This window comes from Cyprinodon tularosa, unplaced genomic scaffold, assembly GCF_016077235.1.
Source record: "Cyprinodon tularosa strain WSP-4 unplaced genomic scaffold, ASM1607723v1 ctg88, whole genome shotgun sequence".
In the NCBI taxonomy this organism is placed as follows: Eukaryota; Metazoa; Chordata; class Actinopteri; order Cyprinodontiformes; family Cyprinodontidae; genus Cyprinodon; species Cyprinodon tularosa.
The window spans coordinates 1058432-1085494 of NW_024039651.1; the positions used below are offsets into that span (position 1 = coordinate 1058432).

At 39.7% G+C, this 27063-nt stretch overlaps 1 protein-coding gene across 1 annotated transcript; it reads right to left on the minus strand.

Annotated features, from left to right (window-relative positions):
- Positions 1 to 31: 31 nt before the first annotated feature.
- Positions 32 to 27063, minus strand: golga3 (golgin A3). The gene is made up of 23 exons (XM_038273605.1): positions 26773 to 27063; positions 22105 to 22371; positions 19516 to 19628; positions 17784 to 18505; positions 17571 to 17679; positions 13715 to 14021; positions 13433 to 13635; positions 13225 to 13362; positions 12976 to 13137; positions 12525 to 12893; positions 12372 to 12449; positions 11131 to 11394; positions 10943 to 11037; positions 10476 to 10692; positions 10113 to 10256; positions 8131 to 8328; positions 7929 to 8045; positions 5237 to 5376; positions 5016 to 5148; positions 4668 to 4790; positions 4316 to 4480; positions 4074 to 4240; positions 32 to 1680 (listed from the first exon to the last, which is right to left on the minus strand). Exons 1-23 carry the CDS (start codon positions 26891 to 26893, stop codon positions 1491 to 1493), a joined length of 4542 nt encoding a protein of 1513 aa, XP_038129533.1. The 5' UTR covers positions 26894 to 27063; the 3' UTR covers positions 32 to 1490.

Genomic DNA, 27063 nt, shown 5'->3' on the forward strand with positions numbered 1-27063 from the left:
GTCAAAACACAGAGCCAGGACCACACGGGAGTGTAAATAGTGCAACTTTCTTTATCATGAATGCAATGACATTTTCCAGCCAATGTTTAATCAAGAATAATTCCAGTCTTTGGGAAAATTAAACAAATCAAACAGCAAGGGTATAGTCCGAGTATGTCTGCTGTTAATGCCTAAAATAGGTCGGTGATATTTTTGTCCCTTTATACTTTACAGGAATACAGTGGCATAGACACAAGAAATAATAGTTAAGGAACACAAGGGCTGCAGCACAACTGCATGCAGAAAGAAACAATTACAACCCTACAATACAATCCCATTTGATTTGTCACTGGAACTCTTATGCATTGATGTGTTTAATTTTTTTGCTCCATCAATCTAATAATAAAAAAAACAAGGCATATATTACTCTGAAAAACCAGTGCACCTTCCCATAACCCTTTGAGTTGACCGACATCAATTGGAGGATCTATATTTTTCTCTGTAAATATAAGTACCAAATGTAACAATCAAAATAAACAAGCAATTGCACCTATTTTTTCTTTTAGACGTAACACTTTTTACAGGTTGCTTAAAACAGGTCAGTTTTGATTATTTAGTGTGCAAAGTCATTTCATGTGTTTTACTTACAATAAACAGTTCTTCAATAAGGATTAGTTTACCTATACAATATCATATCAGCTTGCACACACCCTGACCAAGAAAAACACTCATTCAGAAAAAAAAAAGTCCTATACAGGATTTCAAACATTGCTTAAGGCTTTTTTTGCATACAAATTACTGCAGTCCATGTTAGACAAACATAGCTGAGAAACGTTTTCACACGTTGGAAATTAAGGATATGATTACCTGAAAAACACTGCATTTTAACAAGAGGCAATCAAAAAATATCTGAGCGCAACTGTACATGACTTCCAACTTTACGAACAGGAGTGATACAGTTTCATTACAAACCATTGATGCAAATTAGTTTCATAACTATAGATGGGCAACATCACAAGTAAACAGGCACAAGTAAATGGAAGAACAGGTTGTAGTTTCTGTCACCTAAAACACTTTTTAAAAGGATGATTTCATCATTAAGCAGCATCAATACAACCAATTTTACAAGGAGGGGAACAAATTAGATTCTAGTGAAGAAAACTGCTAATTTGGGAGCAGAAAAAGGTTAACCTCAACCCCAACTGAAAACCATTAGAAAAAAAATAAAGATGGGGGGTCCTCATAAGGAAACTTTATTCGAATCATTCTAATTTATCAAGTTTTAATAAATAAATGTGTCAAAAGCATAACAAATTTAAACCACAGAAACAAACAAACAAACAAAAAAAGCATAAAGCTATGGTATAGAAAGTATTACTTTGCAAAAGCACTTGTGTGCTGACGGGAGGAATGCCAAATGTTGGCAGCAATTATTAAGAGAAAGGGAGCTAGGGGCTCCAAAGTGCCTTTGTGGATAATTTGCCCCACTTCCTCTAAGAAAAGTTCTTTAGTTATGATTGCTGCTGTTCTGCTTCGTTATTATTTTCCACAACACATTTTGCTGCGCTCGGAGAGTTGGAGATATCGTTTTGAAGTCCCAGTTGAGCCAGTCCCTCCTCTGCGTTTGTCCAGGAATTCATTGATTCATGTACAGTCACTGTGTGTTCCTCCATCTGCTTCTGGAGGCTGTCCATCTCCTCCCTAATGGCAAAAAGAAAAAAAACTATTATTTTAATACCAAAATACCATCTAAGAAAAGGTTTTAAAGACTCTCACAAAAAGAAACATCATATTTCATCACTTTTACAACTAAAATTAGTGTATTTTATGTGATGAAACATCATAAAATAGAACCACAGCATGGGTATGGTGTCAGGGTTTTAACAAAAGTAACCCACAAGTGTGTATTATGTTCCAAGACCGCATCGAAGTCACCCATTTTACACAACATGTGTATTATGAACATCCCACAAGCACAATTCAGTCTTCATGAGCTTCGCTTAGCTGCATGAAGCTGACACCTCACCCATGTGAAAAAAACTTTGAAAATGGGTTGAATAGTGAGGGCTCTATCTGTGCAGGTTTGTTACCTTAAAATTATTATAAAAAGATAATTTTTCAGGTCATCCAGAGGTCACATCCCCCACTAAGCTCTAAACTGAAGCACAGAGGTCTACTTTTTTAGTGCCACTTTACTGCAGATTTGTGCTGCTTCTGTATTTCAATAAAAAAAAAAAAAAAAAAAAAAAAAAAAAAACTGGTGAAGTATTGCAACACCCCTTAATCAATATTTTATAGCATAACCTTTTGCTGAAATCCCTCAGTCACTATATAGTAAGCTCAGTTAACTGACCATTCGGACAGATGATCAGTACCTTTCACTCCCTGTTGGTCACGTGACTCCGCCTCCCCCGTACGACGCCTGCATCATCTTTGTTATTTGTCCCCAATGTCAGGTAGTGACAGGGGCCACTTTGACAACAAATCCCAGAATGCTTTGCGAGGAGACATCTCGGCTAAAAGCATTCTGCGATATATCTGCCCGTTTAGTGATCATGGATGATTCTCACTACCGGATCCGTCCCAGAAGCACGATCCGTCCTGTGCTTGCGCCATCAGCTCAATTGCGCATCCAGATATACACCCGGGTCACCCTCGATTTTATTTTCTTAAAAAGGACTAAATGATGCTTTCCCCTCCCCAAAAATAGTAAGTGTACTAAAATATAATGTGTTAAAGGTTAATAATGTATTTCCTGAGAAAACAAATGCCTTAAAATCCTTTATGCTTTATCACTTGTTTCTGCCCGATATGCTCCGGAAATGGGATCCTACGCTACTCCTGGTGGCTAAGAAACAAAATGCAGATAAACATGGTTTAATCACATTTTGCTAGACTGCTCTGAGCGTGTCTGATGATGACGTCAGAGAAGCAGTTAAACGACGAAAATCTAAAAAGCATCAAGATTTTCTCACAAAAGTCATAAAACATTTTTTAAAGATGTGTATTAGCATTCTTTTGTGAGTTAAGGATAGAAATAAGTAATTTTAGTACCATAATTATATTATTTATGGCCACCCGGATGTATATCTGTTCGCGCATCCGCAGGATGGATCGTGCTTCGGGGACGGATCAGGTAGTTACAATGATCACTACTTTTCATGGTGCATTGTGGGAAATGTTGGGTCCACTGCTTTTTTATCTAGACTTTCGGACACTCATTTAAAATGGCTTAATCACTATATAGTGCCCAATCAGATTCAGGTCTAGGGAATCGGAGGGCCAGTCCATAGCTTCAATGCCTTCATCTTGCAGGAATTGCTGACTCTAGCCTCATGAAGTCTAGCAATCTCCTGCATTAGGAGGAACCTAGGACCAACCGCACCAGCATATGGCTTCACAAGGGTCTGCAGATCTCATCTCAGTACCTTATAGCAGTCATGCTACCTCTGGCAAGCACATGAGGGCTGCGCGGCCCTCAAAAGAAATGCCACACCATTACTGACCCACTGCCAAACCGGTCAAACTGAAGGATGTTGCAGGCAGTAGATCAATCTCTACAGTGTCTTCAGACTCTGTCATGTCCGTCTCAAGTGCTCAGTTTGAACTTGTTTTCATCTGTGAAGAGCACAGGGCACCAGCAGCAAATTAGCCCACCTGGTGTGTTCCCTTTAATTTTTGCAAAGTATATCTAACTATTTTAGTCTCTAGCTGCTATGCAGCCAGAGCCCTAATTAAATAATTTAGTTCAAAGTAATTTCATGTGGAGTTGAAATCCAGTTCTCCTTTAACTGAGAATCTGTGACAATAATTAAACGGTTGTTGTCCTGCTGGATATTGAAGCTCCTCCCTGCACATCTGCAGCTTCTATCTTCATCCTTCTATTACCTCTAAGCAGTTTCTCTGTCCCTGCTAGGAAAAACATCCTCTGATCATGATGCTGTCATCATCACGGTAATGCGCCATTTTATTTCTACGACCACATGGAAACATCCTAACACATTCTACACAAGTTTGGAGTTGTAAAGCTGCACTAAGGTCAAGGGGAACGAGCGTTACATGGGACGTAGTCTTAGAGATAAGAATGAGCTTACTTGAGTTGTCGTAGACAGTTGTGCAGGTTGTTAAGAGGTTCCTTGTTAACAGAGGTTGACGGTTTCAGTAATTCATCTAGCAGGGAGGCAGGCACCGGGCAGTCTGGGATCTTAACTGGGGTTACTGGGTTCGATGGGTTCCCTTCACTCTTCATCTCCATGCGCTGCTGCTCGGACATCATCACAGGGTCATTCTCAGTCATTTCTGACACGGAATTATATGAAAACCACTTGCGCTTTACCTTCCGGAGACGACTCTGTTTGAGGTCCTGTTTGAGCTGCTGGTTCTGCAGCAGGACGGTCTTCATACTGTTTCTCAGCTCCCCCACTTTGGCCTGAAGCATGAACTTGTCCTTTCTGGTGCTGCTCAGCTCTTCCTGCACGGTGTCCAGCTCCACCTTGATGTTCTGATGCAGAAACATCCACTTAAACTTTAAACAACCTCACAAATTGAAAAGTGAAAAAACAGCAGAAAAATTTTGTGTTCCTGACCAAAATAAGAAATTAATTTTTTTCAGTCACTCCAAAATGCATTTAAGCTAAATATTATGCAGCAAACTATTGTGAATATCACAGAAAAAAGTGAAATCTTACCTGCAGGGCAATCTGCAAGTTGTCCAGCTCTCTGTGGTGGCACTGTTCCATCATCTCTAGCTGCTGCTTCTGTGCCTCTATCTCCCTCTGCCTCTGCTCCACCTCCCACTTCAAGTCCTCAACCTGAATCAGCAGAAAATGTGAGACATTCATGCAACTCAGAGATATTTGATCTACAACAAGAGATGAGTTAGAGAAAATCTGAGTCAGTTGTTATAAAACTGAAAGGTTGTGCAACCAAATAATGGTGTCAAATGCAGAATCAGAAAAGTTAGCTTTACTGTAAAACAATTTGAGGATTAAAGTGCTTTAGTTTTTTTTTTAAATATAGATGGGGACGGTTTATACCTCCTGGTTGGTGAGGGGTTGCTTGGCTAGTTCCTCATCAAGTTGTTTTCGTAGGATCTGGAGCTGAGAATGAGCCTCAGCAAGTTCCTGCTGGAACCTGGAAACATCCTGAGCGTGCTGCTCACCCTGAGCCCTGCAGGGTGCGACACATTCAATAATAAATCAGAACTGAACTGTACAGAACCCTAATGAAGTCATCAGTCAGAGCAAAATGCACATACTGTAACTTCAGAGCTTCGCTCTGCAGAGCTTTAACCAGGTCCTCTTTAGCCTGCAGGTCTTTCTTAATCTCGGACAGCTCCAGCATGGCTGCCCTGTAGTGCCGTCTATTATGGGCTGCCTCCGCCTTTGCTGCTGCCACCTAAGGGAGAAAAAGAGAATAGTTTGATAAGTTCTAAAAACTCTAAAGCATTGCAGGATGCTAAGTAACATAAATGTCTCATAAAAATTAACTCCTTTTAAATGACCCTAGAGATTCTTAAAGGACCAGAAAATGACCTTTTGTCTGGATTCTTTAGAGCAATAAAGCTGAAGAGTAGAGTGGGGCTGATACTCTTATGTAAAAAGGCTAGCAGTATAACTGGGTTTATTTGTTTAATTTAGATGTTTAGCTAAGTCCAAGTCATCCAACTGTTTGTATTTGTGGCATCTGACCCAAATAAAATATAAATACCATCAATTTTCCTGCATATTTCTGCACAATTTATCATGACAATATATTGTTTAAATATAAGACTGAAGTTATTGCAAAGTCAAAGTGATCATGACTGTTTGTGAATGTTTAGGTTTTTTCCCTTATTCACAATCTCACAGCTGCACTGTGAGCTGCAGCACGCAGTAAGGTGTGGTTATTAAGGGCAACAAATGTTCATCCTAGAGGTCAAAGCTGTTATTAGAAGGCAGAGTTTGCATTAGTGGTTCTTCAGATGTAATATGAACCAAATACTAAACCCAGTATGTCCCTTGTGATCGTTGTATCCTTCCCAATGCCACTACGCCATGGCAATTTGATATTGTGAAAATTACTTCCTAAATCTATATTATTTTCAAATTAAATTTAGCTTTAAGTATATGTTTACTAAACAAAGAAAACATTTTGACACTTGAAATTTGAAAAATTGCAAACCCAGAAAGGAAAGTTTGAAAAACGTTTTTTAAGTTTTTCGGAGAAACTTTGCAGTTTTTTCTCAGATTTTTAATTTCAATATATATATTTATTAAATTCCTTACATTTTTTTTATTTTCAGATTTAATATTTTAGATTTTTCTTTATTCATTTCAAATCTCTTCTTTTCAGCTCCAGGCTTATGAATTACATTGTTTTCAAGTTGCTTTTTAAAGATCATATTTTCTTCATTTCAAGTCCTACACAAACGTTCACTCATGACAAACTCAATTGCTCTGTTTGAGTTTGCTGACGGCGTCCAGCCCACCTGGACTGGGTCCTTTGGAGGCTGTGAAAATTAGGAGGCCGGAAGAGTTTAGGCTGTAGATTTGAACAGGTCCAGCCTTCTCCAGCTGACACCGCCCCTCACTCGCCACAAGCTGTCGCCTAGCAACCGTTACAGATGACTCTCAAAACAGGCAAAGATTGGATGCCTGACTTCTCACTACTGTTCTGTGTGCCAAGTTCATTTTTGAGGAGCTTCAGCAGCAGTACGATCGTCACGAATATCATATTTATATCCCCACACTGCACAGATATTAGAATCGGTGCTTAAATTTCAGCTAAACCCATTTGGACAGGGACAGATAAAACCTTTCAATAAACGTAATATCACCCATGGCATATCTGACTCAAAAACAATTTAAAATAACTATTTTCATTCATTTCAGATGGAACTATTCACATACTTGTATTAAAATAAACTGCTCTTACAATATTCACCACTGTTTCTCAGCATTTCCCTTTTTCCTCTGAGCACAGAGCAGCGGGCTTGCTTGGACTCGCAATGAATCATGGGATATCTAAGGCTATGGAATACACAGCGGGCCTGTGCTTTAAAACAGGCAAAAATAAGGCTACAATTGTCTGCATACAAAGGAGAGTCTTTGAATCCAAAGAGGCCACGGGCGCCGCACCATGACATGATCAGCCGACAAATCTGGCCTTCAGAGGACACAGCCACTGGATTCGAAAATAACAAATGACCATTAAAAATGTTGTTGCTAATGTCCATGCAGACAAATGGAAATGTGTCTTTGCTCATAACTCCCCAGGGAAGCTACCAGAGGTCAGGAAAAAGTGATTTGGAAATTACAAATTGAAAAAAAAAAAATTGCAGTCAAAAAAATCGGAATTATTTTCAATCTGAAAAAAAAAGAAATTTGAAGAAAATATTTAATCTTTAAAAAAAAAATGCATAAAAATAAAGGAAAAAGAAACAAAATCTGAGAAAACAGCCAAGTTATTCTCAAAAATCTTTTCTTGATCAAAAGGCTTTTAAAAATTTCATTTCTGAACGGCTTGTTTTTTAAATTTCTATTCACCAAACTTTCTTGCAACAAAAACTGAAACCAGAGGAAACAACATCAAGTTTTGAAAAATGTAACATGTAACATGATTGGTAAAAAATAAATAAATAAATAAATAAAAGGATGGAAACCAAAGATTATACATTTCTTTGCTAAATTTTGAGAATGCTGCTCTTCTCTATTCCACCCACTTTCACTTATGCTCTAAGAAGTCTTCTTTTTAAAAAGCTTTGTCAGACTTTAACAAATAATTTGGAAACACCATGTTGAACCTCCAAGGGAACATTTATTTGCCCGTGATTCAAAAGTTGACATCCTTACCCAGCCCCATCGGACACGCCTGGATTCCCACAGTGAACTAAAGGAGTTTCCTCACTGTTTTATCCAACCACACCTGTTGAAGGTCTATTTTTAGCTGCTAGCATCAAACCAACATACCTGCTCCTTCAAGTCTTTTACTTTGGTTTTCTCTTTCTCCAAAGCATGCTGTAAAGTTTCAACCAACTGCTTCATTTGTTGGTCCTCCTCTTCTTTCCTCTTGAGGACAGCTTGGACCTGTGTGGAACGATGAAACAACGTTCCTTTAGAAAAATTTCTAACATTCATTTTCTTTATCGAGATTCAGATGTTATTTGTCCACCTGCAAGTTTAGCTGAACAAGATCTGCCTCCCTCTTGGCTAAGGCAGACTCCAAGATGTTGGCGTGGTCCCGCAGTGCATTATGGGACTGGGATAAACCAGCAAGCTTTCCTTTTTCATGCTCCAGCTCCAATGCTAACTTCTTGTTAGCATCTTCTAACTTCCGGATCCGCTTCTTGAAGCAGCGCGACTCCTGGAGCTGTGAAAACAACCGGAAACATCAAGTCTCACCCACATATTCCACATCCTCCGTCACCGCTCCGCTCCGCTCACGTACATGATTGCGCAGCACTTGCGCAATCATGTTAATCAATGAGAACTGTTTCACATCCACGTACGTTTTCTCCATCCGTCACCATCAAAATACGGAGGGAGCCAAGGTATTTTTGCTCCACTCTTGTCCGGCCAGGTCAAGAGCCGCAATTGCAATCGCACCAAACAGGAAAAAGAATGCCGAGAAGATCCGGGTTGTCAAATTAAAATATGTCAACAACAGACCGGTAACTACAAATTAGATCATAATTCCTATATATTCCCAAAAACTAAGGCCGTTTAATTAGGCTAAATCATTGGAAGCAAACTATTAGTATTTCAAAATACCAGGAAGCACATTTCTCATCTCAATCAAAATATAAAATTTATACCGAGATGCTCAAAAGTTTCATTAAATCAGTCACAACTAGGGGTGTAAATAATAATCGTTTTGTATCGATGCATCGATCCAACAGCCGACGATCCGATGCATCAATACGTCCGCAAGAGAAACGATTCATGTTTTTTTTTTTCCTCCGGTCTATTTTTATCCATTTGCTCCTGGGCGTAATTCTCCCTCCCGTGCTGCGGTGGCGCTAAACCTATTTTGCCCTCCTACCTCGCTTCCTGGTTATACTCTGACAGCAGTGTGTTGCAGTGAGCTTGACACAGACATTTTTAAATTATGCTCAATATTGAAGCCTGGTCTGTGCTACACGATGTGGGACTAGATACGGCCGAGGCGGTGAGGAAGTGGGGGCGAGTTTAGTCCGACGACGGAGGGACATGAGGGCCAAAAAGAGCGGAGATCCAGGTGGAAAAAGGCTCCCAGCGTTCTCGCGCACCTCGCTCTTCTAGCGGGTCAAACTTCACGAGTTGTTTTCCGCAATTTCGGTGATAAAAACAAAACAAGCCGACCTCCGGTCTGCGGCACTGTTTGCGGTCAGCTACAATTTAACAAAACGGAGCATCTGTGGAGGGGGCGGGGACATCTGGAGCCAAGGTATTGCATTGCACTCATTGCACTGATTTTGTGCAGTTTTTGCAGTTTTTTAAAGCAACTTTTCTACTTCTGTAATTTTCTGTTGTTTCTCAGAAAAAGCGTAAGGATATTACAGCTTTCATTGATTTATTTCAAATTTGAAACATTGTCTAGCCTGTAAGGTGTAAAAAAAGAAAAAAAAAAATCGAATCGTATCGTGGTGTATTCTTGAGTATCGAAAATAATCGAATCGTTGGGCCAGGAAATCGATACTGAATCGAATCGCCATGATGGGTGTGATTTACACCCCTGGTCACAACAGCTTCCAAAAGCGCATCTGACAACTTCAAAAGAAACTTCTTATCCAAGGCATGGATGAAGAGATTCTGAGTTTGAAATACAGAACAAACCAATTATGTGTGATCCTAATTATTACAAAGACCCACAACAAAAAGAAAATGTTTGTGCAGAAACGTACGTGTGTGACTGATGCCAATAGTGAGTTTAAATTACGTCATATTAGATAAAGCGTTCAGTTCTGCATGTTTTTCTCCTATGAATTAAATAATAATATCGCGCACTCTCTCCTTGAGCTCCAGGGAAGTCCGAGCGGAGCAGAACGGGAGGCTGTAGGCTTTACTTTGCGCAGGTGTTCTCGATTAGTGCGAGGCGGTTATGGAGAATATGGGATTTCAGTGTCAGAGAAAATCTAGTCCGCTGATCATTAAAGCTGAGGTGTGTTGGTTCACCTCATCCTCCAGCTCCATAACCTTCTCCTGATAATCCTCCAGCTCGGTGGAGGTGAGCGTGATCACCTCCTGTAGCTCCTTCTCCAACATGGTCTTGCTCTTGGTCACATTCTGCAGCTCGGCTTGCAGAGCATCAATCTTTTCCTGAAGAAAAGATAAAAGAGAAAGATGCTTCAACAGTTTGCTAACCTTATTCACGTCCCAGAAACAATTCAGGGATTGAAGTTTCAGCTGTTAGCAGAACCCATGTAGCCACTACAGAATGGTTTTATTATGAGACACCACCACCAATGTTAGCATTTAAGGTAGGGAGTCTGGTTACATGTTGAAGAACATTAAGGATCCATAGTCTACAGACATTACCTGTAAGGCCTGACTGTTTCCTCCATCTGATACCTGGGCCCTGAGTTTCAGCAGCTCTGCCTCTGCCGTCTCCTTCTCAGTCAGAGCCTCTTGGAGCCTTCTGCTCAAAATGCCGACAGCATTCTCGTAGGCTTTATGTTTGGCTTTCATTTCCTTCTGAGCGCTGGTCAGATCTGTTCCCAGCCTCTTCATGCGGACCTTCTGCTCTGAGATGGCCCTGTTCCGATGCACATGAGAAATTAATCAGATGGCTTTGCTGCCAGAATTATGCTTCTATGAAAATATATTGTTTTGTTTTAAATGCAAACGATACAGCCTGGAATGTGGATGTTTCTGCATATATTGTCTTTTAATCCTATAAGAGCCATTCTGTATTTGTGTCGCTAAATAAAGCTCTGAGGTATATATAGATGATTTCTGTGGGAATATTTTTAACTCCTGAAATCTCCAAGCAGCACATGACTCACTTTTTGGCTTCAGCCTCCATTTGCTCCACCTGTTTTCTCAGGCTCTCGTTCTCTTGAGTCACTGCAGTGAGCTGGCTTTGATCAAACTGTATAGACTGAGCAAAGGCGGGACACATAATATTCTCCTTAATACCAAAGTACTCCCAATAAAACACAAATTTACTGAAAAACGGGATAAATGATAGTACCTGAATTTGGGTTTCAAGCTGATCCCTCTCTGTCTGGATGGCCTGCAGGTGGGCCTCCATGCTGTTCATCTGCTCTTGCACTCTTGCTACCTCCTTCTGCAATCGGGCCTGCTCCAGTTCGGCCTTCTGCTTCTCTCCCTGGATGCTCAGCAGCTCCTGCTTCAGGTCCTTCACTTCAGCCAGCAGACGTTTCTTGGTGGATTTGAGCTCACTGATGAGCTGGTCCTTGGAGATGGCATCCCGACGGTACGCTTCCACCATCACCTGTGAAAAAGAGCATTTTTTTTGTCTGATTAAAGGTTTAGACAGAACAAAAACACAATGTGTTTGTGTCTCTCCTTAGTGGAAACCACTGCTGTTTGAATCCTACCACCTGTTTGAACTGGGGTACATTTTAAACTGTATTTGGACGTAAAACTGAATGAAACCAAACATTTTTTTTTTCCACTGCCTGAAATTAGATGGAAAAAAAGAATTTTTCTCCCCACCTAATTAAACATAATCATTTAATAGAGAAACAAAAAACCAAATTCTCCATTTCTGGGAAAAAAAATGTATGAAATCAGGACTTTTTTTTTAGGAAAAACCTAAATTAAGCGGTAATTCCCTGTTAGACCACAGTACTATGGGGAATTCTGTAAGTCTCTTTCTGTGAAAATCTTAATTATAAGGCAGACTTTCAAACCGGATCACAAAAAAATACATAAACAAAAAATAAGTCCAGGACTCCAGCCTACATGTCAGTTATAGAACAATTAAAAAATAACCAATAACAAATCATAGAAGCGTCTGTAAAATTCAAAGTGTGTAGTTCACTTCACAAATATTGGTGTGGAAAAACGTTCTCCTGTGTGGGAAAACTTTGGAAAAAAATAAATAAATAAAAGAAAAAAAACGTTCCATCCCACTGAAGTTTCACAGCAGCAAACTAGTTTAAAATGGTTCATCTAAACCGTGAGGGTTGAGGCTTTGACAAAAGCAGATTGATTTTTTTGTTGCCCTGTCAATCAAGCCCCCTCCCCTCCATGTGACGGCTTGTCAGAGCAACAAAGCAACCGTTGCTACATTCATGCAGACATGTCAACAGGCACTTCAGGCATTCATCGGAGAAGATGACTGGCATTTGGCTTTTCAATACATCCTCCTACAACATCATCAGCATCAGCCGTTTGGGAAATTTATGAGAAGTAAATGAGATTTTAAGAGACAATCTATGCGATGAAGGATAAAGGATGCGTTACCTTCTGCTGCTGGAACTGCTCCTTTAGTTTCTGAGCTTGCTTCTTCAGGGAATTATTTTCTTGTTGTAGAGTTTCCACCTAGAAATGTTGGAACATTTCTGAATAAAATGAACATTTTGAAACATTGTTAAATCCATCAGTGCTGTCTTTTACCTGGTTTGCTTTGACCTGGACTTCTTGCCTGAGCTGGTCCAGTATATCAGAGGCCACCAGAACTTCCTCTCCCAGCCGCTCGGCTCCTTCATCCAGCTGGCTCTTATCGGCCTTGGCTGCCTGCAGCGCGACCTCCAGGACTATTTTTTCATTCTGGAGGAACTGAATGGTGTCATCCTTAGCAGTGCTCTCTGTCTGCAGCTCAGCCAGCTGGGCCTCCAGCTCCTGGTACCTGGCTTCCAGCTGGTTGATGGACTGCTCTTTGGTTTGTAGGTTCTCCTGAGTCGTCGTCAGCTGGCGCATCAACTCCAGATGTTCTTTCTGAAGTGACTGCAGCTGCAAGTCCTTTTGGCAAAGTGTCAACTTAACCTAACAGAAACATGTCAGATATAGTTTAGAAGAGGGCAGTCTCAGGAGAAAAACAGGCTTCCCAGCAGTTTGAAATGACTACCTGCTCAAGTTCCCTCTCCAGGGTTGTGGCTGTGTTAGCGAGTTTAATCAGGTGCTCTCGTTCTTCCTCTAACTCCTCCAGTTTGTGCTGAAGATCATCTTCCACCATGGTTTTTGCATCCTGGATCTGCTTGTAAGCGGCTTCCTGGGTCAGCATGTCTGCCTGCATCAGACAGGGAATTCAAACAGTTCAAATCCGGCACCAGATAAGGTTTTATTAGCTTTTAAAGGAGATGACTGGAGGATCTACCTCAATGCTTTGCAGCTGCACAGCGATGCGCTCCTTCTCTTTAATGGAACGGTGTTGAGTCTCAGTCAGTTGATGGGAAAGTGTCACATTCTCCAGCTTCAAATGCTCCATGACGCCATACTGATTCATCTGTCCGGCCTTTGAAGGACAGAATGATGTCAGAGGGGGGGCGGCAAGGTGCAGCTTGTTTGATGCCACTGAATCTTACCTGCATGTTCGCCATTTCACTTTGCAGTCGCACTCTTGCCTCCTGGGCCAGGGATAGTTGCTGCTGGTACCACTGTCTGACCTGCTGCAAGGAGTCGATCTCAGCCTGCGAGGTCTTTAGTCGGCTCTGCAGGGTGTTGCGCTCCAGCTGGACCTGCTGAAGCTGACCCTGAAGGCCTGCCATCTGCTGACGCAAGTCATGAACTGCAATAAAAACATAAACCTATAAATAACAAAGTTCCCAAACATGCCTCTCCCTTCAGCCCCCCTTCAGGTTGATCACCTGTGCTGTCCCTTGAAGCCATAGTGTTTTGCAGCTCCTGGACCTTCACCATCAGCCTGTTATATTGGTCTTCAGACACTTTCAGGTCATTGCTCAGAGAAGTCAAACTGGCGTTCTTGCTCTCCAAGCTGCCCTGGAGCTCCACCATGGCCTTCTCTAGCTGGCTGCAGTTCTGTCGCAGTGTGCCGACTTCTGTAGTGAGAGCACTTTGCTTCTCCTGGCTCATTTGAGCCTCTTCCTTTTTAACTTGCAGCTGAGCGTTCACTGTAGCCAGCTGGGCCTGAAGCTCCGTCTTCTCTTTGAGAGCCTGGAGGTAAAAGAGTGAAGTTAGAGCAAGCATGCCAAATCTTCCTTGTATTTCCAGACTAGAAAATACTTAATGGGTGGCATCCATCTTTATTTGACACATCCAAGTATACGCTCAGCTTGTGATCCGCCACTTTGTACAATATGCATTTACTGATTATTTTAAAAAGTATAACCTGCAACTGCATTCAGATGACGTTACTTTTACTGTGAGCTTAAGTTGGAAACTTCAATATTCTTAGTCAGTTAATCTACTAAAAAAAAGCACAATCAGCCAGTGGCGGCTGGCCAGTAGAGGGCGTTAGGGTGCCGCCCCATCCACCCAGTGACCCTGATTAAGACATAAAATAAATTTTTTTTTTAAAAGTATGTTTTTCTCATAATTTAATTTTAAATTCAAATTTAAAATATTTCGAAATTTGATATATACTGTTTAGATGTGCAAGATAAATATTTGATCTTTGATGACAAGTAAAGCCTCATTTAATTTTTCGTGGGATTAGTGATGTATTTCCACCTTAGGGCGCAAGAATGTTTACTCTCGTTAAAAGTTGTAGATGCGCAGTAGCTCCTCTGCAATACAAGATGGCCCGGGGTGCAGCTAAGCAGCGACCTCAGGTGACAGGAAGTGTATTTGCTCACCACCTCCCGTCACAGCATAGACGTGATTGACAGGTTGAGTCGCGGAAGTCAGAGACACATTGGAAAGAGAGAAATAGCACAAGAAACGTCCTTTTCCAGGACCTGGTTTAGCTACAAGGGTTGGCTAACTGCATGCAGCGAGGCTAACACTTTATTCTGCTTTCCCTGCCTCCTTTTTCAAACATCAAGATCTGACCTAGCATGGATAAAGACAGAAAGGACTGATTTAAAAAAAACGTTTTAGAAAAGGCGAAGAAGAATTAACAATCTGGGATTCACATGGAAAATAATATCATATTCTTTTATAGTACACTATATGATATTATTTATAGTGTACTTTTTCAAGATGTTCTAGATGTTTGTTAATTTGCATAGTTGCACTTAAATTAACAAATTCTCAGAAAATAAAAATATAAAGCTGACTAATAGCTTCTCCATTATTAAACTGGTACATTATTTTTTCAGGTTCGTGAAACTATATTGGTACATGTAATTCACAGATTTGCCTTCATAAAGCCTAAGAAGAGCAAGATTTATGTAAATAAAGTAAACCTGTGGAATTAATTATGTTTTGTTTTTATGAAGTGTTTTTACAATGTTTTTTGATTTTTTTTATGAATGCCAACAAGGCATAAATTTACTGCTGTGATAACTTGGTAAAAGTTTGATTGGTTTTTGGTATATGTCTATTTTGAATTTATAGCCAATCAGCTTGTCCTGAGCACAGCTCCATCATCAGGCTTCTGGATGTTTTAATTAGAGAGAAAAAGGTAAACAAATAATTTTTACAATAAGTGAAACATCAGAAACCTTACTTAGATAAAGAACCTGTGTTTTTTTTGTGAGATATACAGACATTTTTAGTTCTTTCAGATCGCTAGAAAATAAAAGCTAGACCTGTTTACTTAACAGGAAGGCTGACGAAACATCAAAGTTAATTTATAATATTAAGAAATATACTTCATTAATTCAAACATTGGGAAATTAAATTGTATTTTATTTATTTATTTAGATTTAACTTCTGTCCCATACAGTATGGAGGGTTAAAGGGGACAGAATTGAAAAAATATATGATAAAATAATTTATGTAAACTTAACATCAAATAAATATAGAATGAAATGAATAAATCTATTAAATTACCCATGGAATAATCAAATTATGACTTTTTTTAAACTAACTTAATTCAAAATCTACATTAATATATAGAATATAAACTGTCAATTTGACCAAGGAAACTCAATAGGCGGGATTAAGACGGCTCCTATAGAAATCCTCACATCTAATTGGCTGGAACAGGAACTAAAATTTACTTAGAGTCAGAGGGTAATGTCTTTGGAGTATTTTTACTTCTAAAACAAGATAATTATATAATATGCACTGGAAATAAGACAAAGCATTTATTTTTCTTATTTAAATGTAAATTGTTTTGTTCCATATGCAAAGTATCCCAATTACCTCCTCAATTCAAGAAAAAATGCACTTAATTTAAGTAAAAATTACTCATTTACATTTTTATTTTTTACAGTGCTGATAAGTTTGTTTTTAATTTCATATTATTTTAATTTATTGTACCTCTTTATTATTTTCTGTTTATTATGAAGTTTTTAGGTTCTTGTTTTTAATCAATACTCACCTTTGGTAACATTAGTGTTAAGGCAACATGTGTTTTGCTGTAAACTCTTGTTCAAATGGCCTGAAAGCAAATCTAAGTTATTTTGCTTTGGGGTGTTGAACCAACCATTGTGTAGAGGCATTCGGTATAAAGTAGGGCCCAGACTTTAACGCGAACATTTAGATTAATTAATTAATTAGAAAAATTTTAACACCTTAAAAAAAGGAAACAATTAATTGGATAAAACCCAGTGGGAACCTTTGTACTCGTCGTTTCTTTTACACCCGTAAATCTGACACACAGCAGGATCCCAGCTGTTGGTCCTCAGGGGATATTAAAGCTTAAACATCATCATGGTTCCAACCGAATACCAGTTCTGAATAGAGGAGTATTTACCAAATACCTTAAATCAGTATAGACATCTACGCTACGGCTGAAGTGCATTCGTGGTCGCCATAAGAAATGTTACATATCCTAACAGTGCTTGAAAATTACTAATACTGTACGCCTGTTGCTATATATATTTTTGTGCTATAGCTATATGGGAGAATTATCCTGCCATAATGCAAGAGCACATAATTTCAATTTGAGAAAAGAATTTCATCTTCTTGCACTCAAAACTTATAATGCTCACACTCAAAACATGCGCTCTCTCTCAAATATTTTCTCTTCTCTCTCAAATCTTTGTTTCTTCTCTCAGATTTAATGCTTCTTGGACAGATATTTTCTCCTCTCGCTTGACTCCTTCTCTTCGCGCACAAACCGCGCTCTGCTCGAGTCTCAGATACGCTCGCAACATAACAAACCACTAATTGTTTAAAATTACTTAATTCAGAATTTTTTGGGTTATCCATAAGTACTGAACTTTGCTGAATCGAGCCACAAAACTACTGTAAATAGCAGTTTTATTCCTGGGCTGTTAACACTTCTATAGATGTAATTTTTAACAAATATTGTATAAAATATAAGGGCTTTAAAAAAAAAAAAAGCTAAAATATTGTACAATTTAACTAATCTGATGGTTGAATAACCTAAAAAGTTGGATTAAAAACAATACAAATATGTAACGTTGCAGTTATAGAATTCTATATTCAATGTTAAGGAGGAAAAAGGGTTTTTGAATTTTTTGAATTTCTATTAAAATGTGATTAATTTCAATTAACTCATTACTAATTAACTTGATTGAAATTTTTCATCAGGAGCCACCACTGGTATGAATGTAAACAGAATTTTATAGTATTCAGTAGAACTATTGATTTAAAGAATAAATACATGTTGTGCCATTTTCATATTACCTGACTGGCCTCAGATGACAAGGACTCCAGCTGCCCCTCAAGCCTCATTTTCTCTTTGAGCACCTGAAGCATTTCATCGTGACCCATCACTGAACTCTCCAAGGAAACACTGAATCAAAGACATTTTAGCAAGAGTTAAAAAAAAATGAACCGCATAGGTGCCAGCTTTGTTGATAAGGGCAGCATTAATAATCCTTTAGTAATGAATATCACCTGCTGGAGAAGCTGTCTCTCCGGCTGCGAGGCTCTGCTGTCCCTTCTCTCTCCTGCTCCATCTCCAGCAGATGCTGCTCATCGCTCGCTGCCTGCAGCACCTCCTGTAAGGAGGGGAACTGTCCCATGGCCTCCGGGGCGATCTCCCTGCCCTCCACTGTGTACGGCCCTTGTTGCCTGTCCACAGCAGCGGAGAGCATGCCGTAGGTTCCCCTCGTGGAGACGCTGCTGTAGGAAGAGCTGTCGCTTTCGTTTCCATCGTTCCCTGGCTTGGCTCCTGCTTCACTCCCATCAATCTCTGACAAACTGTCATTAAGCTGAAGGGAAGAACTCGCTTTAATGTCCGTCTCACAGGTGCTGCTCTCTGACATGGTGCTGACTTCAGACAGTATGGACACTGAGCTGACGGAGGACCGAAGAGAGCCCTGGCTGACATCTGCTGAGGTTATCCCCCCACCAGAACCTCCTCCTCCATCGCTCTCAGAAGACTTGTAGTCTGCCAAAGAGTGAATTTTACTGGGACGTGAGGATCTGGATTTCTTCTCCTTGGAAGGAGGAATTCCCAGACTTCCCAGTTTGGGGCCTCGTGGAACACTGGTCCTGAGGAAAGAATACTCCTTGGTCATGGCAACGGTGTTAGCTCGAGGCAGCCCCTCCGGATGGAGCATCAGTTCGGGATCTAGCGTACTGGAAGGCCTGCTTTTAGTAGACGAGCGGTGAGCCTGGACAACAGAGAAAATCAGAAAAACAATCACACCTCCCACCAATAGATACAACCCTTAATCTTAACATTAAACGTGAAAAAACGGAATCTAAATCCTATATTTTAATTAAGCTACAGCTTCTTATAAAATGATCAACATTTCATAATGGCACAGCTTTTAACATGTTGGGATTTTATGTCATATCTAAACTAATCCTGTAGCATGTAACTGACAGGGAACAAAAGTGGTAAAAGTCAGAAATGCATTGCAGCCAACGACTTGCAGAAGTCCCCTAATTAACATGTATAGTCTTGCTGAGTGCGATTTTAATCCCAGCATAAATCCAGCTGTTCTATAAAGAACTGGATAAAAGTAAACAGATCAGGGAAAAGACACAAACAGGCTGGGAAACAATATTCCAAAGCTTCAACATCTCATGTAGCCCCTTTCAAGCCACCGTCTAACAATGAAACGTTTATTACAGCAGTAAACCTACCAAGATATGATCAATCACCTAAACTGATAAAGACGTGAAAGTAGAGGATCAGGGCTGTAAAATAGCAGCAAAGATCCAGTTTAGAAAAGAGATTTTTCTTTCCAAACATACAGCAGAGCAACAATAGGAGGGTTTAGATCACAGTTATTTTGTAGGATGCCCAGAGGAAAGTCTAGATCTAATCTGTGGTAAGATGTAAACATTTATAAATAATCTCTGTGCTATCTGACAGAGGCTTCACTAACAGAAGAGACTGTGATTACTTCAGGATTTAGATGTGCAACACAGATAGAGGCCCTGCAAACAGAGCTGTTAACTCGTTTATCATCTTTTTCATAATAATGTGAAATTTGTTTTTAAAAATCAGTAATGGAATATGTCAAATTGAACTTTTTTATTCTGATTATAAATAAAACATTTTAAATATATGTCCAGTAATATTTCTATAAACACTTGGCGGAAGGGGTTTACTCTAATGGCAAATAGAGATCCCATTAAAAGAAGAGCCACAGCAGTGACAGTATTCACTCACCCTCTCCTTTTGTCTCTGAACTCTATACTGTTTGAGTTGTTCCTCCAGACGGCGACGAGCCTCCAGGCGAATCTTTTCCTCGTTCTCCATCTCCAGCAATGGTTTCTGATTGGCTGCAGTGAGAGAAAGGAAACCGGACTGATTCCTGGTTCTGAGGTTACAGCAGAGTTTGTTTGAGAAAAGCAAAGTTTAGAAACTCCTGTGTTAATTTTGTGAATATTGGTTATATACATACATGGACAAAGCTTCTGGGAATCAATGTCTGGAATACCAGATTGGGGACTTTAAAAACAAAGAATATAGGAGCCACACAACATCCAGGGTTTCTACACATTGCAAATTTCCAGACATGACGAGACAAGGAATTCCATAAAAATCATTATTTTTGTTGGTTTTTAAAGCTACAGTGTGTAATTTTTAGCGACATCTAACGTCCAGACTGCAGCAACATGAACACCCCCCCCCCCCCAACAGTACGGCGAGCGTTACGGGACAAAATGTCTTCAACGACGTCCGCATCACCTACCTTCTCAAGTGATGAGGTTTGTTTACATAGATAATTTTGATACTGCCATCTATTGTTCAGTACCGTCTCAGTTCATCTCTCTCAACTGGCCGTAGTTACTTTCGAGGGTAATGGGCGATCTCGCAATCGCTAGTTTGTTGGCTCTGCGCTGCCGTAGCGCAAAGATGTCTGCCTCCATGGCTGCGAGACCCGCTCCTATGTAATTATAAATAACGAATTCTAAGGCAACGCAAATATTAAGGTTAAGAGGCTGAGCTCGTAGATGATGATAAATAACATAGTTATGTATAATATATTACATTTCTGACTGTATATCCCTGTAATTATTACACGCTGTACCTTTAAGTAAAAGTATGTGATGCAAACTGAATAAACATAAGCTAGAGCTAACGAGGTAGTTCATCATTACTCTTAAGGGTTTCTTATTAGCTGATGGTCTTAAAGGGGCCTGGTTAAGTATTTAAAAAGAAAAACATAAATAGGAAATAAAAATCCACCTAAAACCAAACCATCATCTTTAATTTAAGTAGTACCGTTTGTCCTGATAACATCTACTTAGTCCCTTTTGAGCCTGAAGTAATTTTTTGCACCAGATGTGACCAGTACACTGACACCAACTACTGGCAGTACTAACTCAAGCTTCTTTCAAATTGCAAGCTGCCAAGGCTTTAGCTCCTGCATCAGTAAAACTAGTGAAGGACAATTGATTGCATTTGCAATATAATCACAATTTAACAAAACTAAACAGTTGCTTTTTTTTTTATCTCTGCTTCTGTCTCATTGAACCCCATTTGGCCTCGGCAGATGGCCGCTCACACTGACCCTGGTTCTGCTGGAGGTTTCGTCCTGTTAAAAGGGAGTTTTTCCTCTCCACTGTCGCTACAAGCATGCTTAGTGTGAGGGATTGCCTTTGAGTCAATGAGTCGATGCAATCAGCTAGTTTTCCTTAGATAGAAAACTTTGAATTAAATGGACTGTATGATTTGGTGAACTGTAAAGTGCCTTGAGATGACATATTGTGAACTGGCGCTATATAAATAAACTGAACTGAATTGAATTAAAATTTCAAAAGTCACTTCATTTTGGTCATATTATACTTAATAAGAGTGATTAGCTGAGATGGGGCTACAAAGTGGCACAGAGGGTAGCACACTTGCCCTGCAGCAAGAAGCTTCTTGGGATCTTTCTGCATGGAGTTTGCATGTTCTCCCTGTGCATGTGTGGGTTCTCTCCGGGTACTCCGGCTTCCTCCCACAGTCGAAAAATATGACGATCATTTAGTCTCTAAATTGTCCTTAGGTGTGCATGGTTGTGTGTCTTTTTGTTGCCCTGCGACAGACTGGCGCCCTGTCCAGGGTGTACCCCGCCTCCCGCCCGAAGACTGCCGGAGATGCGGCACCTGCCACATCGCGACCCCAACAAGGACTAAGGGGGAGAAGATGAATGGATGTCAGTAGCTAAGTTTATCCCTTTAGCTGGCAGTAATATGCTCAAGGTGGGTTTGCAACTACAATTGTTCAAAACATTAGAAATTATCTTTTTTAATTCTAAATTTTAAAGCCAAGTTAGGTTCATGGTGCAAAGTAAAACTCTGCTTTTTATGAATGGGAAATAAAAGCTCTGTGTTTGTAAGAACTAAAAAAAAAAAAAAAAAAAAGCTGAGACTATATAAAGTCTGGAAATTCATATCACAAATTGTACAGTGATTAAGTGATAAGTAGATTCATGCTGTTATTTCCCATTAGAAGTTATAGACTGAGCCGCTTCATGCTTACCCATATTACAAACAACAGCAACATCACCAAAGAGGAGTTAACGTAACACAGGGATTAGTTCCAAAACAGTCATTAGCCCAAACAGCGTTCCAAACGAAGCACCCACACCAGAAACTGATCAAGCAACCAACTGTAGATTTAAAACGTAGAAAGACAGCAGACTTATTGATTTAACAGAGTCCAAAATGGATCAACGAAACCCAGAGCATTCCAAAGAAAAACAAGGGAGTAAAACAGGAATATAAGGGTTGGGGGCATTCACTCCATATAGATATGTTTATTGCTTACACAGTTCAGTCTCCTGCATAGGCATACTGAGTTTGAGGGACTGCAAAGCATCACCCGTGTGAACCGTGACCTCAGAACTAGACCCTTCAGCCATCTCTACCATCTTTGGTGGATAAGCAGCCACACCTGCGGAGGACTCTTGGCTCTGCAAGTTGATGGGAGAGCTGCTGCTCTGTGGAGGAGATCCGTTTGGAAGGGTGCCTCGTGCAGCACCAAAGCCATCTGTTGGTCCATTTCCATTTGGCATCACATCTGAGGTGAGAGGACCTGAAATAGATGAGGAGAAAAATCTTGCTTTAAGTGTTTTTCAATTATAAGGAAAGACGTTTCTCTTGTAATGAACCTGCTAAGGAGAATCACGACTACGTTTTTTATTCAAATTGTCCTCACAGATCAGAACCTACACTTTTACTTAGCTCTAAAGGATCCAGTTTGTCATCTTCCATTTACCAGCCATGTTATAGTATCCGACTTAAAAAAAAAACATCCCTGATTTCTGGTGAAAAGGGTATTTTTGTCCTTTTTTTGATGTTTTCTACTACATCTCATCACTTACTTTTCGATTGTCTGTAGCTTCTAGCTAGAACAGAATCCTCTTACGCTGCAGAGTCCTTCAATATATGTGATTGTGATAGTGATATGTAAATACACTGGTCAAAAAATTAAACAACACAATATAAATTCAACTTAATAAAATTTCCGTGAAATCAAACTGTGCACTTAGGAAGCAAAACTGACTGACAATTAATTTCCAATGCTGTTGTGGAAATGGAATAGAAATGATTGGCAATTAGAAAGACCAACCCAATAAAGGAGTGGTTCTGCAGGTGGGGACCACAGGCCACTTCCTGGTACTGTGCTTTCAGGCTGATGTTTTGGTCACTTTTGAATCTTGGTGGTGCCTTCACACTCGCAGAAGCCTGAAACAACTCTACAACCTGCACAGATGGCTCAGGTAGTCAATGCTGTGTCTGTCAGTGTAGTGTCCAGAGGTTGGAGGCGTAACGACGAGACAGATCAGTACACTAGGAGGTGTGGGGGAGGCCAACAAACCTGCAGACCACTACCTCCAACTTTGTGCAAGTAGGAATAGAAGGAGAACTGCCAGAGCCCTAAAAAATGACCTACATGTGTCTGCACAAACTGTTAGAAAACGACTCCATGAGGATGGTATGAGGGCCCGAAATCCACAAATGGGGGTTGTGCTCACAGCCCAACACTGTGCAGGATGCTTAGCATTTGCCAGAGAACAACAGGATTGGCAAATTCACCGCTGGCGCCCTGAGCTAATTACAGATGAAAGCAGGTTCACACTGAGCACATGAGACAGACGTGACAGAGTCTGGAGACCAATGGAGAGCGATTTAACTGCCTGCAACATCCTTCAGCATGACCGGTTTGGTAGTGGGTCAATAATGGTGTGAGGTGGCACAGCCCTTTATGTGCTCAAAAGTGGTAGCATCATGTAGATAAGTAGATAACATCCTGTCACAATCCATCCACCAACATCACATTGCATCACAGACTGCCCAGGAGTTGACATATGCTTGAATCCAGGTCTGGAAGGAGGTCCCTTAAGTGACCAGCCACTACCTCATCAGGACCATCCCAGGCATTATAGGGAGGTCATACAGGGACATGGAAGTCACACACAATACTGAGCCTAAATTTGACCTGTTGTAAGGACATTACATCAAAGTTGGATCAGAGTGTAGTGGGCTTTTCTACTTTAATTTGTATGTGACTCCAAATCCAGGCCTCCATTGGTTAATACGTTTGATTTCCATTTATGTTTTTTGTGTGATTTTTCAGCACATTAATCTTTGTAAAGAACAAAGTATTCAATGAGAGTATTTCATCCATTCAAATCTAGGATGTCTTATTTGAGTGTTCCCTGTACTTTTTTGAGCAGTGATATTTGAGCCCCTAAAGGTATTTCTTTTTTAATCAGTGAACATTTATCCAATCTCACTCTCCTGGGCTTCATTTCTGGGGGATCCACAAGATTCTTATTGGTAATATGGGACCATGATGATATTTTGTTTTGAAGACAAACATAGAAATGAAAAACACTTGTAAAGATTAAATAAAAAGAGCGTCCTTAGAGGACCAAAACTAATGTTTGTCTTTTAACATATCTTAAGAAAAAGCCTAAAATATGAACCAAAGCAGATGAATGGGATCATCCTGATAAACTGGCTCTACAACTTTATCAACAATGACTGAAACATACTGTTAAGATTACTAAAGCCTCCCTGTGGCTGCATTGCTTCTGAGCAACTGTGTTTCAAGAGCCTAATTTGCTCCTTCAGGCAATAAATGGTTACATCATAAATAAACTCTTGCTTATGCATGACTGACGCTTTTAATTGTTAGGACTTTTTTAAGGGTTAAGCTATTTGAACCACTCCTTTATTTAAAAGGGTTGATTCAGGAATGCAAAGTCACAACTGACTGTTAAAAATAATACATTGATTAATATCTCATTAATGGAGGTTGGAATCCAGAGGAAGGACTGCTGTGTGATTAATAATACAATAAAACATGTCCAGAATGCATCAATTGTTTCCTATTGTAGTTCAAATGACATGAGTTTTGCTGGATATTCAGGCAGTCAGATGGAGCCTCATTGCAGCGACTGTTGAGCTGACAGAAAGATTCTAGAAGACCAGATAGAGAGCTATAGAGTACGGTTGATTTCAAAGAGTGTGTTGGCTCAGATAATGACTGGATGCCTTATTGATACACCCAGGGCAGGTCAACCATAAGACAGGTTTATGTTTTTGCCAAGAAAAGTATTTTAAACAAGAAATAATAATAATAAGTAATAAAAAAGCCCAAAAATATATAGTGCATAGTTTAGTTCAACGTTTTCCAGGCCAAGGACCCCTGAACTGATGGCAAGATGGAGCGGGGACCCTCTAATTATATATATTGTATTATTTTGTTATATCAAACTAGTCCTATAGTCACTCTATTACAGATGGAGTCATATAAAGTAATTTCACCCTGGGATTATTAAAGTATTTCTGGTTCTGATTCCTGGTTGATGGGACAGGTGGTGTGAATGAAACGGTGTCCAGCTTGAAAGAGCTCCTTGTGTTGCTGAATGTGTGCATTGATGAATGAAAGAAATCTTCTGCCTCCATTGATCTGTTTACTACAGTGTGTTGAATTCATGTTAATGTGGATTTAAAGACATTTCAATTAGCGGAAAAAATTGCAGGGGGTAATATAAAAAATAAACTTTCGCAACCCGCATGCAGCACCTCCGTGGACCCCCTGTTGAAGACCTCCAATATAGTGGATCAAGCAGAATGTCATCCTCCCAATTTAAAGATATAATGGAGGATTTGTCGCAAATTTTTGAAACTGAAAAAATTTGTAATTTAAAAACCAAGAAAACAGCAAAGTTACTTTAAAAACCTTTATTTTAAATTACGTTTTTCAAAGTTTCTTTTCTGGATTACATCTTTTTTCCGATTTCTATTTATAAAACCTGTCATTTACTTGCAACAATATTGAAAATAAAAATAAAATTTTATAATTCCTTAGTTAATGAAGGTCTTGTTGTTTTAGTTTGTATTTTGCATAAAACCAAACTTAAGGTATAGTGGAGGATTTTCCCAAGTTTTATTAAAGACCCACCCTCTCCACTTAAAAAAAAAAAAAAACAGATGCACAACCCTGTATCGGAAAGGGAACATCTATTATAAGCGTGCGAGAGTGTGCACAAGCCCATTTCTCCTGATGCACGCTCTGTTTAAAAGTTGCTGTTTGCATCGCTCATGTTTTTTTCCAAAAGAAGATTTGCTATTTTTTCACTATGTCAGACTCACCACCTGTAGTGAAAATGGGGATGAGCATGTAGGACGGCCTTATGTAAACATATAACCAGAATGATTGACAATTAGGAGGACCACTTATTTTGATGATCCACCTGGAAATAGAACATCCTCCACTATATCTTTAATGTTCATTGTGATCTATGCCTAATAGCAAAACACTTCATTCAGAAATGAAAGTCATCCCACAGGCCCTTTATCATTTTACTCAAATTAATCATAAAACTTTAAGTTTTTAGTTGGGTGGTTTCAGCTGTTAATTTAATCAAAATAAACGCAAAAGTCTCAGACAAACAGCTCATCCTGTGCAAAGCTGTTAAACCAACTGTTTAACAGAAGCTGCTTTTTTAAATTAATTCTGCCCTAAATTATCTCTTATTCATCCAAAGCTTAAAGAAAAAATCATTTTCTTTCTAATCTTGTTTTGTGTAGAACATTAACATAGCTGCCCTCTCTTTTGATGATGACTAACAAGACTTCTGTTCAGCTATTTAGCATGTTAGTTCAAAGAACTGTATGGAGCAACAAATGCTCAGCCTTGGCAGCAATCATCCAAACAGCTCATGCATGCTAGAAAACCAGCTTTGGAGAAAGAAACTAGCAGCAACAAGCCTAAAGAAAAGGATCTGCAGAACAAATCGCAGTTAAAACTAAACAAGGTAAACCTGATAGGGTGAGGAGGAGTCCCATGCAGATCCAGATTTAAAAGACCAGTAACCTTCCTCCTGTCACTAACAAGGCACTGAGGGGTTGCTTTTTGCACATAATATTCATTCAAAGCATCACAATAAAAAAAGCCTTACCCAATCTGTACAGCACTCACCATTTTGAATATCCTTTGTTATTTGGAAGTTCTCCAGCCCTTTTTTTAAAGCCTTACATTCCACAATGGAATCCTCCTCCTTTTTGCATCCTATAACTTGCTCTTCTTGATTTTCCTCCATCTCAACAACCTCCAATGATTGGCTACAGTCCAGTGAGAGGAGTAACAGTCACAGTACTGCTGGTGCTTTATTGCAAAGAAAGTCTTATTTAAACCATCGCCTGGGGACAGAGACTACCCAGGAACATGTCTGTGCCAGGAAGGACTTCAATCCTGTCACTGCAGAGAGAA

Coding starts and splice junctions, on each gene's coding strand:
- golga3 (XM_038273605.1), bottom strand. CDS start 26,893: ATGGAGGAAAATCAAGAAGAGCAAGTTATAGGATGCAAAAAGGAGGAG. Junction 22,372..26,772: donor AACAAAGGATATTCAAAATG/GTGAGTGCTGTA, acceptor CATCTATTTCAG/GTCCTCTCACCTCAGATGTG. Junction 4,791..5,015: donor AACCCCTCACCAACCAGGAG/GTATAAACCGTC, acceptor CTGCTGATTCAG/GTTGAGGACTTGAAGTGGGA.